The sequence below is a fragment of the Anticarsia gemmatalis genome, chromosome 6, assembly GCF_050436995.1.
Source record: "Anticarsia gemmatalis isolate Benzon Research Colony breed Stoneville strain chromosome 6, ilAntGemm2 primary, whole genome shotgun sequence".
NCBI classification, from domain to species: Eukaryota; Metazoa; Arthropoda; class Insecta; order Lepidoptera; family Erebidae; genus Anticarsia; species Anticarsia gemmatalis.
The window spans coordinates 1,282,826-1,303,006 of NC_134750.1; the positions used below are offsets into that span (position 1 = coordinate 1,282,826).

At 36.0% G+C, this 20,181-nt stretch overlaps 2 protein-coding genes across 5 annotated transcripts in view; one reads left to right on the forward strand and one right to left on the reverse strand.

Moving 5' to 3' along the window:
• The window catches only part of LOC142973452 (uncharacterized), a 66,662-nt gene that overhangs the window by 37,370 nt on the left and 9,111 nt on the right, over positions 1-20,181 (reverse strand). For all 4 annotated transcript variants that reach the window (XM_076115141.1, XM_076115139.1, XM_076115142.1 and 1 more), the window contains exon 2: positions 7,783-7,982. In XM_076115141.1, coding sequence (XP_075971256.1) covers positions 7,783-7,951 — 169 coding nt within the window. In that variant the 5' untranslated portion in view covers positions 7,952-7,982. The remainder of the gene's footprint in view (positions 1-7,782; positions 7,983-20,181) is intronic.
• On the forward strand, positions 1,777-6,945 carry LOC142973922 (uncharacterized). The gene is made up of 2 exons (XM_076115961.1): positions 1,777-2,718; positions 6,875-6,945. The coding sequence occupies exons 1-2, from the start codon at positions 1,870-1,872 to the stop codon at positions 6,926-6,928; spliced, it is 903 nt and encodes a 300-aa protein (XP_075972076.1). The 5' UTR covers positions 1,777-1,869; the 3' UTR covers positions 6,929-6,945.

A 20,181-nucleotide genomic window follows, 5' to 3' on the forward strand; every position in this document is an offset into this window, starting at 1 on the left:
AAATTTTCCCCGTTTTTGTAACATTTTTTACTGGTACTCTGCTCCTTTTGGTCGTAGCGTGATGATATATAGTCTATAGCCTTCCTCGATAAATGGGCTATCTAAACCTAAAAGAATTTTCCACCACAGTTCCTGAAATTAGCGCGTTCAAACGAACAAATTCTTCAGCTTTATAATATTAGTATAGATTAGTATAGATTTTGCGGAAATTGACGAGGTCATAATTATAAACATAGTTTCGGTTGACGTTTCGGCCTGGTTGCTCTGGGAGTAATTGTAAAGTGAACTCGGTTCGCAACCAAAATAAATTGATTAGTCGATGTTATAATAAGTTTGAATAAAACTGAACTCGACCGAGAAAAGATACGAGAGTTTATATAAAATCCGTGAAGCAAGATAATAAAAGAAGTACCTCAGTAAAACTAGGGTCAGTGAATTACCATTTCTTTTCGTTCAATTCTTATTTATCGTGATCCTTGAAGTAGGTTAATATCCAAGTCCTTCGGTGCCCTAGATTCCAACTTTACTACGTGGTCCTGATTTACATTATGTTATCCAGATGTATGCGAGAATTGATCTCATTTGTGCGTTGAGAAATGATACAGCATACAACAACTTTACAAACATACAAATGTGTAACAAGCATTGTTCCCATGGAACTAGGGTTAGGTTATGAGAGGCTATTTAACCACGATATTTTTAAGAGTTTGTGAATTGTAAACTAAAATTTCTGGTTTATCTTCATAGTAAGTGCATTATTAGTATAGCAGCTATTCGAATCTGATGGCTTCTTATTATTATTGACTTAGAAACCATCAACAATGCGTAGCGTTATTTAGTCTCTGCCTACCACCATGGGAAAAGATAGAGTGCGTGCGAGTGCGAAAGTATGATTTTTTGTATGAAAACCGTAATCTAATTGGCTCCTAAATACTACAATTTGGTTCTTACAAATTAATAGATGCAAGGTGCGTTTCAAATGTTATCAAAATCAATTCGGCAGTTTCTGTGTGATAGAGTAACAAACACACAAACAATCATTCAACCTTACAAAATTTCGCTTTTTTACATACAACGTCTTGCTTCAAATTCATACATATGATTATACAAAAATATGTTATGAGGAATACACGAGGCTCATAACAAAGTTAAAACAAAAAGCTTGTATGAATAATGTAAAGATCTCGTTAGATGTATAAATTAGGTCACGCTGGATGTAATTAACACAGGGATTTGTAAGCTGTCCTTGGATATCCGACTGCAGTTGAAATTTAATATGAATTCATCTTGCTTATGCTGTACTGTCGTGGTTTAGGCTCGTAATTCAAGGCGCTATAGCTAACTAGCTACGAGCGGTTTGCTAGTCTATAAACGATTTATGGGTTAAACAACCTTTAGCGCGGTCATTCGATGGATGGGTCGCTTAGTGATATTTAAACTGGGCGTCTCCGAGGGTATGTAAAATGTTGGCACCGGTTGTTATCAATTACGATTACAGTAGCTAAGCCACGTAAAAGGCCTTTCCGGGTGCTTGAACAACAGCACAAAATTTTTAATCTCTTCAAAGATATATAAAAGCACAAACAGGACTCTCCAGTTTATGGTGATTACTTACTTGGCGTTATATTAGATGACCTTTAATCTATCCCATTAATGTAGATATCATACACAAAAATCAACCTTTGAATCCGACTGGTTTCAGGGCTTTAAAAAAATTTCGCTAAATTCCATTAGCATAGATTACTCAACAGATACTTTTTTTATTCGGCGCGTGACCACTGTACGAACAACACGTATTTGCTTAAATAAAATTTTCATATGTCGTAAACATTTTTTAGAAGTCGATTCATATAAATAACTAAAATAACAATGTTGAAGTGTCACTCTTGTAACACTCAGTTCTCTAACGGCGTTATTTGTGGAGGTTGTAAGAATCACTTTGACTTCGGGTGTGCGAACATGACGGAATCGGGTTGGAAACGATTAGGTGCAGAACGAAGATCGGCATGGAAATGTGTATCATGCAAAGACATTTCTCCGACATCATTACCTCCAAAAGAAGCTGTTACTCTCGAAGGTATTATGAATGAGATAAGAGAAATCAAAAGCCAACTCGTCAGTATACCTAAGATTTCAGAAGATATCAAGCACATGAGAGAGGAAATTTTAGACCTTAAGAGTTCATGCCAGTTTATCAGCGATAGAATGGATGACTTCAACGAAAGGATACTCAAAGCCGAAAAAGGCATAGAAGATATAGAACATAAGTGGGCTTTGTTGGAAAAGGAAGTACAGGAGCTTAAGCAGTATAATTGCAAAGAGGAGCAAAGATCCCGCCTTAACAACGTGGAGATCAAAGGTATACCTCAAGAAAAAAATGAAAATTTATTTAATATCATCGCTAACATCAGTACCAAAATCGGTTATGAGGTGTCTAAAACCCAGATCAATTATGTGTCTAGAGTTCCTTCATACAATTCTAAGGAGAAGCCGATTATTATCAGTTTTATAAACAGATATATCAAAGAAGAATTCATCGCGAATGCACGCGCTAAGAAGTCACTTAAAGCAGATGATTTCGGCTACCATAACTCCTCCGAGAAAATCTATGTCAACGACCACTTAAGTGCCGATATGAAGATTCTATTAAACAAAACTAGAGAAGCCGCCAAAAAGAAAAATTTCAACTTCGTCTGGGTGAAGTACGGCAAAATCCATGTACGTAAAAATGATACATCACATCCTATTATTATTAATAAGGTTCAGGATTTAAACAAAATTGTTTAAATTGTAGTATAATAAGTTTGCTGATATTTCATCAAAGTCTTAATGCTTCATTTGGTTTAAAGTTCTCATGTGTTAACATTTATAATAACTTTTCCATTTTATATTGTATTCATTTTTCACTATTAAACTCCATTGCATGTAAAAGATTGAGCACTCCTGCTTTACGAACTGAGTCGTCATCGCGCGCCAACGCTTGCGCTAGCTGGCCTGTTCAGCTTCAAGTAAAAAATGCAAGACATATTGCTATCTCGCTCGCACGGCGTTGTACGCTACCGCGGCTAGTTACTGAGAATGAGAGGTCTCATGTTTTGCACATTTTATCTCACTACTTCTGCGCTTTATTATTGTGGGTATTGGGTGAATTATGCTTTAGTGTTCTGGTTAAAATAATGTGCTTATCAGTATTTTATTATGGTCTTGAGATGTTGCTTGTTATGTTTTTGTGTATAAAATACAAAAATGGCTAGTTATAATACATTCCGTATTAATAGTTTATCTATTTTTTATCAAAATGTACGCGGTCTTCGCTCAAAAACATTGTCATTTTACCGAAATGTCTGCCTTAACTCATATCATATTGTAGTAGTGACCGAATCGTGGTTAACGCCTAGTATTAGCGATTCCGAATTGTTCGATAACAGATATGTGGTGTGGCGACGTGACAGAGAGTATGAACTTACTAATCAAACTCGTGGCGGAGGGGTACTAATTGCAATTCGAAAGGATATTCCTGCCAATATCAAATATAATTTTAATTCCACAGCAGAAGATCTTTGGATCGAAATACCTACCAATATTTCCCACCGTCACCAAAGCAATTTATTTATAGGGGTTCTATATTTGTGTAAGCAAAATACCGGTCTATCTTTTTCTTGTCAGCTTCAAAACTACATGTCTAAATTAGAGGAAAACGTTATTAATCATACCAACGATACCTTCCTAATATTAGGAGACTTTAATTTGAGCGGTATATCGTGGAACTGGGATGACAATACAACACCTATTATAGCGAGTACCCCCGATGAGCAAAGCTTTATAGATACATTGCACTATCTGAATTTACAGCAATTCAATCATGTAAATAATACATATGGTAGAATTTTGGACCTCATCCTTTCTAACAGCACCGTTGAAGTGTCAGAATGTACAGACCCATTAGTTCCAATTGACCCACATCACAAGGCTCTCTCTGTTCAAATTACAATTTCTAAACTAAGTTACTTGAAACCTGCACCTAGAACCAAATATTTATTCTTGAAAGGTAATTATACCGAAATAAACAACAGTATCAGTAATATCGATTGGTGTAGCAAATTCGCTGATATGTCGGTCGATGACGCGGTTGACTGTTTTTATTCTTTAATTATGCAACTTATTGATAAATATATCGTCAAACGATTGTCATATGATAACAATTCATTTCCCCCGTGGTATACACCTTCATTAAAAAAATGTATTAAAGAAAAACATAAGTACAATAAAAAATTCAAAGTTTACGGCAATCGGTCGGACTACGAGGCGTTTAAATTATTACGAGAAAGAGTTAAACGTTTAGAAAAACAGTGTTATGATAATTACATCAAATCAGTCGAGGAATCAATCAAGACTAATCCTAAATATTTTTGGTCTTACGTCAAATCACGTCGTAAGTCTTCAACTATACCAGGCTCCGTTGCATATGATGGCCAGCTAGCAAACACGGGTGATGCCATATGTAACGCTTTCTCTAGTTATTTCCACTCAACATTTTTGCAACCATCTCATACATCTACTCCCCTCACTATCTCTTCACATTCTCACAAAGATGCTGTATCAGATATTCACAAAGTGTATATAGACACCACAACAGTGACGAAACTTTTAAAGTCACTAGATCTTGAAAAATCAGCAGGACCCGACTTAATACCTCCTCTATTCCTATATAATTGTGCCGACACCATAGCTATCCCCATCAGCATACTATTTAAGAAATCTGTTGCCGAATGCACTGTACCTTTGATATGGAAGAAGGCATTTATTTCGCCCATTCATAAGAAAGGATCTAAATCAGATGTTACTAATTACAGACCAGTCTCTAAATTATGCATACCATCAAAAATATTCGAAAAAATTATTTATAATCAAATTTACGCGGCTTTAAAAAATAGTTTTAACAATACTCAACATGGATTCATGAAAGGTCGTTCTACAACTTCGAACCTCATTTCAATTAATGACTACATCACTGAATCTATGAGTAGCGGTAAGCAAGTCGATGTAATATATACTGATTATACAAAATGTTTTGATAGAATAGATCACACCGTGTTAATTACAAAGTTACAGTTAATCGGGATACGAGGAGATTTGTTGAGATGGTTGACATCTTATATAACTAACCGTTCGCAAGCTGTAGTGGTCAATAACTACATATCAAGTTGGGTAAAGGTACCGAGTGGCATTCCGCAAGGTTCCCTCCTCGGTCCTTTGTTATTCCTTATATTCGTTAATGATATAGATAAGTGCTTCCAAAATTCCCAGGTTTTGTGCTTTGCTGACGACATGAAAATTTTTACATCTATTTCAACGCCTACGGATGTCCTTGGTGTCCAATCGGATCTTAACCGCTTAACCGATTACTGTAAACTTAATAAATTAGATTTAAATCCCTCTAAATGTCTGGTCATGACTTACAGTAGAAAAACCAGAACTGTATCCTCGGAATACTACTTAAATGGCCACAAACTACAACGATGCACGAATGTTCGCGATCTCGGCGTTATACACGATCCTAAATTACTTTTTGAAGATCACATTAATAGCATAGTAACCAAGGCATACCAGGCACTAGGGTTCGTTATACGTACATGTGATAGTTTCAAAGAAGCCAAAACACTAAAAATTTTATACTGTACCTATGTACGCAGTATATTAGAATACGCAAGCCAGGTTTGGAACCCGCGATATAATAAATACATCTCTAGAATAGAAAATATACAACGCAAGTTCATAAAATTTTTATGCTATAAACTTAAAATACAATATAAGTCCGATGATTACCTTACTCTCTGCAGGAAATTTCATATACTTCCCTTAACTCATCGCCGCGCAATTGCCGATGTGACTTATTTGTTAAATATGTTATCCGGTATAATTGATTGCCCTGACCTTTTAAATAAAATTAGTTTTAATGTACCATCGAGAAGCGTGAGACATTATGTGCCTGTGCACCTACCATTAGTCTCTACAAACTATCGTCAAAATGCATTTCTCTGGCGAGCAGCTAAGACTCTAAATGGACAAACAAGAACACACGACTTCGATGTATTCACTAGTAAACCCAGTTCAGTGAGGCGGATGCTCAGTCTTGATTTTTTTTTTCCATAGATAACCGCAATAAATCAACATAACAACTTTTTAATTTAGATTTTTACGTCTTAATGTTTTACATACTTTTTGATTTTCATTATTTCGTACATTATTATTATGTTTGTATAAGTTCAGTGCTCACGCATCATTTTTATTTTTATATAAAGTAGCTAAAAGCGGAGACCTATAATTGGCTGTCTGTTGCGTATTGTATGCATTTAAAATGTTATTGTTTGCTGTTGGTCTTCCAAAGATTAAATAAATAAATAAATAAATAAATTAAATCCAAGTAAAATGTTATAACGACGTGATTCGTTCGGTTCCCGGGAGTGGCGTTAAGTCGCGTTGATATCGATGAACTTAATGAGGTCTCATTGATCTAATGGCAGCTGCTTGTTCAAACTGATGTCGTAATTATGTGTGTAGTTTAATTATCGTTTGTTGTGTCGTGTTAATCTCTAGTTGAGTTGTATGGGCTAATATCGAACTGTGCCAACGATATAGCAAGCCTTTGAACAAAATGATGCAGGAGGATTATAAATGTGCATCAAATTTCCATTATTTTTTAAATACTTTATGAGAACACATGGGTAGACACATTTCGGGAGAAAAACTTTTTACTGCAGTGGGCAGTAATTATATAAAGAATTATTATTTGAATGTATTATTTGCGTTTCACGATTTTAGGAGTTGACCTAATTATACCATGATATTACGACGATAAACCTCTCTCTTACAGGGTATCTACCTTTGCCCAGCAGTGCGACAACCACGGGTGAAAAAAACAGAATAGAAGAATGTAGATCATGGGGAGAACTATTTGCTACCATGACGCAGTCAAGTATATTATGTAGCAGACAACTCATTAAACATTTAACTGCATTAATTTTCTGATTTTGCGACCCTTGAACTAGATTTTACTTTATGATTAGGTACTATAATCGAGTGCAGTGGCCTAGTATCGTTTAGCGTTATATGTTATCGACTGTTAAAGCTCTTCGTGTCATAATCTGTAAGTACTTATGCATAATTCGCAGGCAAATCGTATACAAATGGAACTGTATAATTCTAATGACTTATTTCGTACATCATTGCTTATTCAGCTGGCGACTATGTAAAACCCATGCTAAAGTGACGCGTTTATGCCCGTGTAATTTTATATTGGAATCATTGAATAAATGGGTCGGTGACAGACGCATAAAAGAGTTAACAGCAGCGCGATTTTCTACATTGGTTTTATCGAGTATCGAGTTGTAGATTAAAATGTACTAAACATTAGTTCCCGCGGCACCGATGCTTTTCATACAAAATTGGACGATGGACAGTCAGTAGTGAATTTCGTCCTGGCCGATTTCGGTTACGGCGGCCAGTTTCATTAAAACTAGCCAATTGTGCAAGACTTTGTTTATAGTGGCCAAGTGTGTGCACAATACACAGGTACACTTTCTATTTTCTTTGTGACGGCCAAACCGACACGACCAGAAAGAGGTCAGGCGCAGGAGCGATGGCTTAACGTGCACTCAACTTCCTAATTCCGTGCAATTTCTGTGAATTTTTTAAACAGAAAACACAGAAAATACTTTTTGTCCGACCTGGGATTCGTCACTACGGTACTTATAAATGATTAGATTACATAGTTTTTTTTACCTGATATATTAATCCTCTCTTCATCGTAGTAGTCAAGCCGGTGGTTGAGCTCGTCATCGTCGTCGGGCAGCACGGGCTCGTCGGGCAGGTCGTCGGGGCGGCGTCGCGTCGCGTTCGGCGCCGCGCTCACGGCCAGCAACACCACCGCCAGCGGGAACACCACCTCCATAGCGACATCACCGCGCACACACCTAGCTGCGCTGTAACAACATATACATACATACATCACTACATCATTCAAACACTGAAAAGTCCTGAAGTATTTCAGTAACAGTCAACAACGTCTAGTTGTCTAGAGACGATCGTGTGTATAGAAACGAACCACCAAATTAAATGAATTATTTTGATTTAAAAGAGGAAAGACGACAAAGGATAATTTTTGCAGTTTTAGATAAATGTTGTAAGAAGTCGATCGTATTTTACTTTACTAAACTTCTCGCGTTTATTTCTCTAAAATTGCCTTTAAATTTGATTTTCTACACAGTTATTTCACAAATTGAAAAGAAACATAAGGTAGCAAATATTTTTTGTATGTAGAATATACGAAAATTATTTGAAAAACGTAGTTACTCGGTTCCTTTGACCAAAAAACTTCTCAACTTTCTGATAGAACTAAGGCTTCAATGAAAGTGTTCAAGGAAATAGGAAAATACCTCCATTACCGTTCAGTATATGATTAACCGTGTTGATTGGCTCCTCCCTAATTGGCTTGATCGATTCACTGTCGTTTATGTCTTTGACAACTCGAGTACTCGACTAATAACAACCTGTATTGTTCAATAAGACGAAATATCGGAAATACGATAAACTAATTGATTAGTAAATTCGTAAGTGGTATAGGGCATATATGTATTTAAATGTCTATTAAAGTAACGATTATTAATTTATTATATTAGAATATGGGAATTAACGTCAACACGCAATTTTACCGACTGAAGTTTTAATTTGCCATCAATTGGGAAAATATAGAGTTAGTGAGAAACATACTTACAAAAGTCTTAGGGCCCGTTTTACAGCTTATGGTCAGACAAAAAATAATAATGGATTAAGGGATAGCAAATATATAAAATCAACAGTCAAAATGTAGATATTTACATTTAGTTATAAACTTAATGATACTTATTAAAAAGTAGTGAAGACGCGGCCTAATTTATTTCAACTCCTTTAGGTGTCTTATTATTTGCACCCATATTTCTAGTGGTAGCTAAACGAAAAAGGCCCAATCCCTCTCTCAATTCGGGAGAAGGTTTTTTCTCAGCAGTGTACAAAACAAAAAATAAAACTACAAGATAAACATTACAATCGAGGAGTTTGGCATAGTATAACAAAAACATTGTTCAGTTTTATTATTTTAGTATCTAACTAATATATTGTTTTGTTTCTGTTATTATTAATGTTGTTAGTTTATCTGCTATTATCATACAATATAAACATACAATATATCATAGGGCTATGATTTGTAATGTATGTTTTTTTAGGTTTTGTCTAAACAATACTTCTGTGAGTGGGCGTAACATAAATTTATATAAAAAAATGGCAGTTTTTAAAACCCTTAAAGACTTTTCATTCCCGAAGATGACATTTTCCCAGCATGGGGGCAGGAATTATCCTATGATAATTATTTTAACATAAATAATTAATACTTTAACAACTTTAATGTTACTTATATACTTAAATGTTGATGTGTAATTAAATGTTCTTTGTCGGAGATTCATATCAATAAATAAACACCTTATTGATTTTGTTATATTTAATTCCTAATTTTTTTTCTTGCGAGAGATTTTAAACTGTAAATTGCTTAAAGACTAGTCTTATAAAACATATTTTTATTAAACACCGGCGGGTATCCGAGGTGCGACGTCCACTCCAAGTGAAGCACTTTCAAGTGTGTTCATGAAGTTAAAAGACATCGTGACACTGTGAGTTCACTCTATCTAGATATTACTGACACTTTACAATGTTTATACAGTTTATAACGAGTGTTTTAGAGTTGAGAAATTTCAGTTTAATGTGTTTCTACTTATTTTCTTAGCGTTGTATTTGTGGGTCAAGAAATTTGGATGTAAATAAATACGAGTGGGTATATTTCTTTAGTTAAAGATTACTTGAGCTCGTCTGACTATCTTACGGCATTTAAACTAGTTTACATATACATATCTATACGCTATACACATTATTACGAGAAGACACACGATTAGCAACATTTTGATAAGTAATATATTCTATAGTATAAAATCGGATTTTCAGAGCCTCCTTAAAGAATCGCTTTGAATAAATTTGATTAGAAATCTACACTATCTGCAGTACATGCTTACTAGTACAGGAACTAGTGAAAGAGATATACAAATGTAAAACAGGTGTTATAATAAAGTTTAGAACAGCTCGGTATAAAGCATTAGTTTCGCATTGTATTCAGTATATTCCAACACGAACTTAGCAATATATATGTGTATCAAACACCACATACAAACCCGCTGGGAATACACTCACATAACGCTATGTATTAAAAACTTTAAATTGTATACGCCTACGTTTCGCCATTGAAACTGAAACTTTTGTAGGTGAAACTACGAGTATATTAGATAGTGATATTGTTCGTTATTATAAACTATCACGCACTATTAATAAAGCAAAGGGAACTTTATTTACTTTAGTTCATATACGAGTAGACTTCGCCAAGGTATGAGACTTTTCATTTTACTAATAGTTTAGTCACTGAGAGAACGAGTTGATACATATATTTATACATTATATTTGCTAATTTTGATTTATTTCTCCGTTTAGGAAATAATAGTCACGCTAAGATTAATTCCGAAGCCTTTAGTTTTGGCAATTGATATCAGACATCATCTAAGACCGATTTTCAACATGTTCTTTATACCAAGAACATACTTATTATACTACTAACTAATCAGTTATCAGTCTTTGAAGTAAATCCATATTTGCACTAGAGCTCACTTCAATCACATCAAATTGATCATATTTAAAACACTTGTAGCTGTAGAATGTATCTATACATATCAGAATATACAGTAAAAACGGTTTAAGACATGCAGCTTAATAAATAACTTATAATAGTCTGATAAAATCTTATTAGATAGCAGTTTAGAATTTCAAATGAGCTGTATTATTGTTAGTCTACAGCTTCAGAGTTTGCGAGCTAAGTGCTGCAGCTAAGTTTAGAAACCACAAGTTAGCTATCTTAGTTCTATTGCTTAATGCATAGGTTAATTTCGTTTCTCTAAGTCTGTGCTACGATCGTATGCTACTTCGATTTTAGTATTTAGAGCATTATTTTGAGATAGTATATTTTGCTTTATCGTTAACTTTTGTATACCTAATAAATATTTGATATTAAGTTTAAAATATACCTAATTGAAATTTATAATTATGACACTTATGACTATTGTCCCTACTAATACCATGAACTAATATTAAGACACTTATGATTATAGTCCCTAAAAATATCATTTGTATTTAAAGAAACTTGGTCCATTATGTGTTTTCAGTACTAAACTACCGAATAAATTAAGCTGTTTGGGTGGTTGATAAGTCATATCACGGGAACATACATGGATAATTTATATTTGTGGATAAAACAGCAGGCAAAAGCTTTTGTTTTTACCACTAAAACAAGTCCAGTAGCCAAACTTATAACAAACAAGACACGTACATAATACATACTTTTGTTATGAAAAGGTTAAACATACACGACATATTTTAAAATTAACACCACTTATTTTTAACACAATTACTATTTAAAATATGTTTACAATAAAACGCCATGTTTAATAAACATTGTAATAAATAAAACGTAGATTACATTTAATAAGTACAAGCAATAATAATTATAATTTTATCGTCGCGTTGATGTATTCTTGTTAAACACGCATGGGAGAGAACTGTAAAGGCTAGCACACATCTAGGTGAACCGCAATGCGCTTTAGTAAAAGCAATATTTTAACTGCGATAGTTTGTCAGGATGGATGTAGTACTATTTCACGGAATAACTACCGAAAGGCAGATAGTTTATAACTGAGATTTATAATTTGTGCTTTTACGGTTGAATAACGTTTTAATATTTATTAGAAGAAATGGAACTTAGGATTGGAATATTTTCTGTCGTCCAGGTTGTTAAAAATACGATGCATCTATAGTATGTTATTATTATATGGACACACATTCTTCGACAATGTCTGACATTGAAATTTTACATAAAGATTCTGAAAATAAATATTTTTTAAGATTTAAAATTGCACTAGCAAATGATACTTAAGATTATAAGTTTCTTCTAAACAAAATGAATGGCAAGTTTCAAAAGACACACAATTTTAAAACATACTTCAAATTCATTACTCAAAACTCAATGTTACTATAGTCGAAACGTACATATAACCTCTGAAGTCACCAGTTTGTTTTATCTTATACAAAATGTATGATAACGTATAAAGATTTCTACGTAGAGTAGCTCGTATTACATTATATCCTACGACTGACATAACACTTAGTGGTAATAGTAACGTTAGACGCAACAGGTTGACGTGATAACGCGTCTGCCGATGCGTTTAGTTGTAAATAAATAATGTATTTGCTTTGTTCTATGTAGATTAATACATTTATTTGAAGTTTTTAAAACAGTCGAATAAGGATAGAAAAATGGAACAAGAGAATGTTATTCTTTAAGTAAATAAACATTAATAAATCCATAAGTATTATAAATACGAATGTATAGGTCAACTCCGCTTTCACGGGTATGAGTAGCGAACCCCAAAGGACACGCGACCGAAGCGTCAATACTATTATTTTTTGTACCAATCTTGTTAATTTAAAAGTTTTATGACCTACTGTTAATACTACTATATCTAACAAACCTACTTATTACTTATACCTTAGTACCTACTACGTCGTCAAAACTTAATTAATTAGTCAAACAAATTATATTATCACCGGCCCGGTCGTTTGCTATACGGACCGATCAGTAACTACAACTACTCACGTCTCAATATTTATTTTACCTCTATATTACATACACATGACCGATACAAAAGGCTTACGAGAAAACGAAGTCCGATCCGGATTTCGGCCCCCTAATATCAATAGGATCCATTTTTATGAAAACCCTTCATAATATCAGTTTCTTTACAAAATTTGTTGCGGACCTATGAGGATGTCATTTGGTGTTGCTACAGAAAAGCCGCAAAATAGTCGCAAAAGAGCCGCAAATAGGCCGCAAGAAAGCCGAAGAAGGTCAGCAAAAGTAAGCCGTGACATTGTGAAATTAGACCCCGACATTTTAATATTTTTCGACCTCTCCGAGGAGTTAGTGTTACAAAAGCATTTGAAGACTTGTACTTAAATATTTTTTTAATTTTTGGGTTCATTTTTTCATATTTTTTAAAGGAAAAGATTTCATGGTTCATAATAATATCGTTTTAGAAAATATGACGTAACACTTACAATTAAAACAGCGTGTCTTCTTCCTATAAAAGTTAGTCACTAACGCATTGTAGTTTGACAAGGGTACTTACATAACGATACACAAAGGAAACGCTTTAACTATGCAAAATAAAACAAATCTATAAATAACTTAAAGAAATGTGTTTTAAAATCACACAAGAATCCGAAACAAAAAAACAAAAGCCGATCGTTGTTTGAAATTATTATTTTTTATTATGCGACAATATTTGACTTGTTTTGTTAGTGGCCAGTCGCAGTTGCAAAATTTGTAAAGTGACCTCATTTCATAAATTGTGGTGCAATTTTGATATCGTAATTAGATTATTGGTATTTTAAATGGCTTAATATGTTGCCAGTGTTCATAATATTTATTTTATAGATTTAGGCTCTGTTCCAATTTTCTGGATAAGTATTAGATCAGATACTTACCTAACATTTCAGATGGACTTGTTTTTATCGATTTGTTGTAATTTTAACTAGCAGATAGTATATTTTAAACTTATTACACATATAAACTGTAAAATTGACGCTTAGTATCCAATTTAGCCCTTGATAAAAAGTGATTTGGATTTATGTGTATTGTATTATCCGGGTTTCATTTCCGTATCTAACAAAATGTTAAAATAAAAGAACTACGATTCTCGTGTCAAGTAACCTCAAAACTAGTAAAAGAACTTTCTTAACACCAATATGACAAAAAAAACCTTCAAAAAGCGGGCGTGATAAAGCAAAAAATGTATTTAGTAAGTTAAATACTTTACCATTTAAGTGAACGAGGTTTTTCAACAAAGAGAGCGACTTCCCCGTGTTAATAGAAAGCATTGTGTTGATATCGACAATCGATAGATCATATAGACACTGTCGCGTTCCTGCAGGAAATTACTATCTACTATATGAGCTCTTTCTGTGAGTGCTTCACGTGTGGTATATACGGATATCTTGGCTGTATTTGTGTAGACTATAAAGAATTTTCACGGGTAAACTAAACTGTTTATATTTTGCCTTAAATCTAAATATGTGTAAAATCCAGGGACCACTTCAATGACTTTTCGCAGTTACATGTATGTATATACGAATTATTTATTTTAACGGGGAAAAAAAACACGATGACACCTTGCATGTCTGAGAGATTTTTTTAACAGTCTTTGAACCCGCATTTGAACAGCGTGGTGGACAAGAGGTGTAACCCGTCTTTCTCATTACGAGAAGTGATTTTATTGTTGCTAAATATAATTTCCCAGGTCACCGACCTGTGGAAAACCTTCCCAACATTACTTTATCTATATTCAATTATAGTTAAAAGTAAGCATACACGCTAAACAACGGTAAATAACAATAAAGGTAGTTATTATTTAAATGACGGCTACAACAATTATAATCTTGTACAGTTAAACGTCGGCTACGGTCACGCGATTGTTTATTTTATTTTACCTACTACAAATTCTAATAAATTTAAATACTAATATTAAAAGGCATAAATATATTTATTACTAGACTTCACGCGTAGACTCGCTAGAATTGTCTTATTAAAAAAATACGTAAGTGATCTTGACGCGTTTGAGAAGGTCTGGTCGGGTCTTGCCGCCGATACGGGATATGGATGGGAAGGAAGAAGGCCTTTGCCCAGCAGTGGGATACTCAATCAGGCAAAAGAAAAAAAAGTGTAAGTATCTATCACTCGGACAAATTTTATTTCGTCGGTTTATTCGTTTCGCAACGAAACCGTAACGCTTGTATAATATCGCCTATAAAGAGAGCGTTAAAAGCGTAGACATACCGTAGCGGTGTAGACTGTAGGCTTATAGGTGGAGCTACGAAAAGTGAAAGGTTTTGCTACGCCTAGCGTTTTTCTTAATGGTTTCTGTGACGGTTTTTGTGCGGATTTAAGTTATTGTTATTAACTTTAAATTTTCCTCTGTTAACGGTAAATAATAATAATTATTATTTTGCGATTGCTTTGCATGGCTATTCTTCGTACACTTCTGTTTTTAAGTAATTGTTCCCATCTAAGGACACTTTTTTTTCTTTAGTATTTTTTTATTGGCCCTTTATGTGTGGTTAAAGGTGCCGTTAGATCATCATACCATCGTATCCAGCACTAGCCTCACTAGCCTCGCCTATCTCTTCTTTAGTATTCAAATTATTTTCAGATAGCCTACACTGGATTTAAAAAACCTAAACCTAGCATAACCTCAGCCGATATTGTATTAAAAAGCAACACAAAATGTACAACAAACTACAAATATTAATATAAGAATCAACGTTAGTCTGACCTCTCGCGTATTCAAACATTTAATATTCTGAAGAGCGCAGCGCACACTGGGCTCAAAAGAGAGCGTTTTCTTCAAGATTCTCTCCAATTAGCGAGCTAGTTCGCCTTTACTTGTTTACTACAAGTAAGGAGGGTTACAAGTTTGTGACGTTATTTTTAGAATATAACGCTTTTTGGGGCATTCATTCATTCCTCGTATTGTAGGTCGTAGGTCAACTTAGTGTCAAAGTTGTTCAAACTGTCCAAATGCTTGTTATCGTAAATAATAACAATCGGGATTAACTCTTTATCTAGATTCAATCCACGGAGACGTTCAAGAATCAATATGAAGACACCCATTTTAAAAATATCCATGCTAATGTTACTTATCCCTCTGATTAGTTATCGACAAATTACCGACAAAAATGTGTAAAGGATAAGTAAAGTTAAAACTATCATATAACCAAAAAAAAAAGAAACTCGGGAATCGAACCTAGTGATCAGTAGTCGCATACACAATCGCACAAACCACAGAGACAGCTGTAGCTATTTTTAATTCTATCTAACAGCGTTAAACCGCGCTTTATCAAAGAGCTACAATATACCTGACATAGTTATATCATCATCCCACGCGAGTTAAACTGGTAGTAACGTGTAAGAGCTCGGTAGACTCGCCCACACATCACATAACCTAGGTCAACTTGTATTATAGTGCATTTTATTACTGCATATAAGTTTGAACTCCTCAATTTAGATTTATTTTTATTTACCCTTACTTTTCTGCTGAGCTGAATTTGACTCGTACTGTTTCATACGTCGGTATACTCGGTATACATGATGTTCTAGGTACAGTGGCCGACTCCCCCGACGGGTCTCCACCTTGCTGTGGTGGGGGGGCTTAGTAGCCGCGATCCTTGAGGTGAGGGCGCACTTCGGCCGCGGTGAAGCGAAGAGAGACCCATTGGAGAGGCCGCTTCCCTGTCTGGGCGGTACCGCACTAACCCGGGGGACCAAAGCGGCCGGCCGGCTGGGCCGAGGCGACGTAGGTCCGGCTGGTTTTGGAGGGGCTAGTCGCGGAGGAAGAGGTTTTCTAGTGTGTCGTTGCTGGGCACCTTATCCTCCGCGACTGGGCGGGGCCGCACCGCGTGATGCGGCAACGGTGGGGCTGCCGTGGGGAGTCGTGGGTCGGGCGGTCGGACCCGGCTCTTAACCCATGGCGGCTGGTGGTGGGACCGCAGGGCCTGGGAGTGGGCAGACTACCACTTTCGGGCTAGTTGGTCGACGAGGAGGTGGCGGCGGCCTACACACCTTTCCGCCGCCGGCGGCCGGGACAAGCTGCGCATCTGCGCGAGGCCTGTCCCGGCTTCCGAAGGCCCCCTGGCGGGCGAACTCGGGGGAGTTTTCTGGCCACTGCACTAGGGGGCATGTGGGGGGACGGCACCCGTGTGTTGGGGTGTCGTCCCACACTGTGGACGGGTCCACATTGTGGACGGCCGCGTCGGGGCCGCGGATGTGTGCCTAAAGGCGTTCCCGTGGCCTCGGCACTAAGCGGCGAGGAGGCAACACCTTGGTGGTTCGGTGGGTAGGCCTTGCCCTTCTGGTTCGGAGAGCCCCACATACCCCAGCGCTCCCCCGGGCGTTGGGGATGCAATTTCATGCATTAAATAAATTTAACCCATTATTGTCCCACTGCTGGGCAAGGGTCTCCTCCCGTAATGAGGGAGGGGTTAGGCCTTGAGTCCACCACGCTGGCCAAGTGCGGGTTGGGGACCTTGCATACCCTCAATAAATGTTTTAAACAAATTTTAGGCATGCAAGGTTTCCTCACGATGTTTTCCTTCACCGTTGGAGCATGTGATAATTATTTCTAATACACACATAACTTCGAAAAGTCATTGGTGTGTTGCCTCGGGTTCGAACCTGCGACCACTTGCGTGGGAGGTGTCAACTTATACCACTCGGCTATCACTGCTCTCATGCATTAAACAAGTAAAAAAAAAAAAAAAATGTAGGATATAATATATGTATGTATGTACATAATATTTTACTCTGTTTGTAATTAATGTAAATAAGAAGGAGATTCGACAGAGAAATGTGGCCGAAGTGTGGCCGAAGTATGTAACTGATTCACGCCCAGTTTCTGAGGTACTTATAGCGGCAGTTTAGCTATTCAATTCCGTTTTTTATATGAGTTTAAACGCTATTAAATAGATAAACTGCTGGTTCTTACCAATTCACCTCCGTTTTCTGAGGTACATTTCAACCGGCAAGACAACTTTTAGTTTATATTTCTTGGAAAAATCTACACTTTTATCCAAACACATCTGCATATAAACCGTCCCCTTGAGGTCGGCCTGAAGCTAACAGAAGTCCCGCATCGCCAAAACCATGGCAAATCAATACAAAGGCAGGCGCGCCTTCGCGTGGCAACACGACTTAAAGAACCAAGCTTTTTATCGCTTCACAATGATTAATGTTCCAAGAAAATGCTTCGACGACGTGCTATTCTTTACCTTTGGCCTATATGTTGTAAATTTTATGCCTGTTCGTATAAAATAAGACATGACATGTAGTTTATGTAGTTGTACAAACTAGTATCGTTTGAATATTTGCCGTCTGTTGTCATTCCAACAACGTCGTTTTTAGGTAGATAAAATGAATATTATAATAAAAGCTATAAGGCTAGTTTCGCAGCTGTCCGGGGAGAGCAAGACGGTCCACCCTTATGGGCTCCCGGAATGGTGACATAAGCGAGAAGCTAGAACAATGTTTCACAGCGACCCGGAACTTGTGTGTTACGTACTAAAAAACTAATAAAAAAGTTTTGATAGAGAGACATGAAGGGAGTTGAAGACCACGGATCAATCCAATCACTTAATCTTCTGACAGACATGCAAACGATTTCAAAACACAATAATTCTCTTGTAGGAGGTTCAAAAATCTGCAGGAATTTACTGAAATTCTGCCCGAGGAAAATGCAAACCACAAGGGGAAGAAGTGTCCCTCCCCCAATTTTTATCGTTTCTCTTGTTCTTAAACGCAACCCCTTACTTTAACGATTACTGTCTGATAATATAATAGGGGCCAATGTTTAACGTGTCTTCTGTAAAAGTATATAACTATTATGGAAGATACGTAAAACGTGTTTTTTAACATATTAATTTCACTTCCGAATCTCCTTTCGATTTACAAACATCACAAACATAGTAAAATAATATGCTCATATAGCATATTATTACCTAGCTGTTTGTTTCTCTTACACCACAAAATATGACACAAGGATGTTTATTCAATATTACTTATTTTCCCTATTTATTATCATTTCCTATAGTAACATATCATACAAAATTTCAAGGGCAGTCAAGTTATCACAACTGATTCGTCTAACAGCTAAAATTCTCTACAAGGAATGTAGCTCTTGAAGGAAAACGCCTAATCACAGTGCGGGTCAAGTAATGTTGGTAGTTTCACAAAGTGTACTAACAACCAGTATAGCAAGACCTGTCCCATTGTGTGTTCGAACCGTGTCGGCAGCTCAGGAATGCTAGTAATAACACACGACTTTGATTAATGTCACCGTTTATTCTGTGGTGTGACGTCATATTTTATGTGCCTCGCAATTTTGTAGGTAGTTGAAAATATTTGTCTGCATATTTTCACTGAATATGATAGCATTTTTCGTTTGCTAGTTGTCTGAATGTCACTTTTCTAGTTTTATTTCGTTTGTAGAGCTTGCAACGTGAAACTGAATGTCAGGAAGTAGTATCTATTTCGAAGCTATTTGTTGGCAGTTTACATGTCAGTTTGCGATATGTACAGTACACTGTGTCGTTTTCGGTAGCATATGCATCTACTGATCGTGAGGTCACGGGTTCGATTCCCGGGTCGGGTTACTATTGGTATTTTCTAATGTATATCAGAATTAATTTAGATTTTCTCATTAGCAAGCCCGGAGTTTGGATACGTGCCCGATAAACAGCAAATGGCTCGCCCGTAACATGAGACTAATATCGTTAATTGCAAAATTGGTGTATTTTATACTCCTCTACCAACACCTTAGAGTATAACACACGTGATATTATGTATATACCTATGTACGGATTTTTACAACAGTTTTAACTTCTGGACAATGTGTCATAATTTATAGATAGACCATATTATGTAAACACGTGGAGGAAAATGCGGTTATTTTACCTAGTACCGAGTATATATTCGAAAATACCGTAATAATACTAAAATAAGTATGTCTGTAACGATAAATAAGTTTTACACTATATGTTCTATTAATTTGACAAGTGATATCAAGCTCGACACAATAGCGAAAGCAGTAACACCGAGTAACACTATTCTGTACATTCGGTACTTTCGTGTATAGAGAGATTGGCATTTAAAGTGTACTCCCAAAATAGTTTCTACTACGCCCGCTAGAGGCGCTGAACCGATTGTCATACAATATACTTCGATAGCCAGCCGGTTGTCGGTAGTCGACAGTGGTAAAGAATCGCGGTACATCTAAGGTTTTTCTACATATCCAATAGGAATACGTTGTGATATTATGTCAAAGCAGGCTTTATCTTTTCTCCTTTTGAGTGTATTTTTTTTGTAACATTATATTTGTTTGCTATATCAGAAAATTGACGATATGTAATCTCCCTGCATGGGCACATTACTTATCTATGCTAATATTATAA

Coding starts and splice junctions, on each gene's coding strand:
- LOC142973922 (XM_076115961.1), top strand. CDS start 1,870: ATGTTGAAGTGTCACTCTTGTAACACTCAGTTCTCTAACGGCGTTATT. Junction 2,719..6,874: donor TGAAGTACGGCAAAATCCAT/GTACGTAAAAAT, acceptor TCTCTCTTACAG/GGTATCTACCTTTGCCCAGC.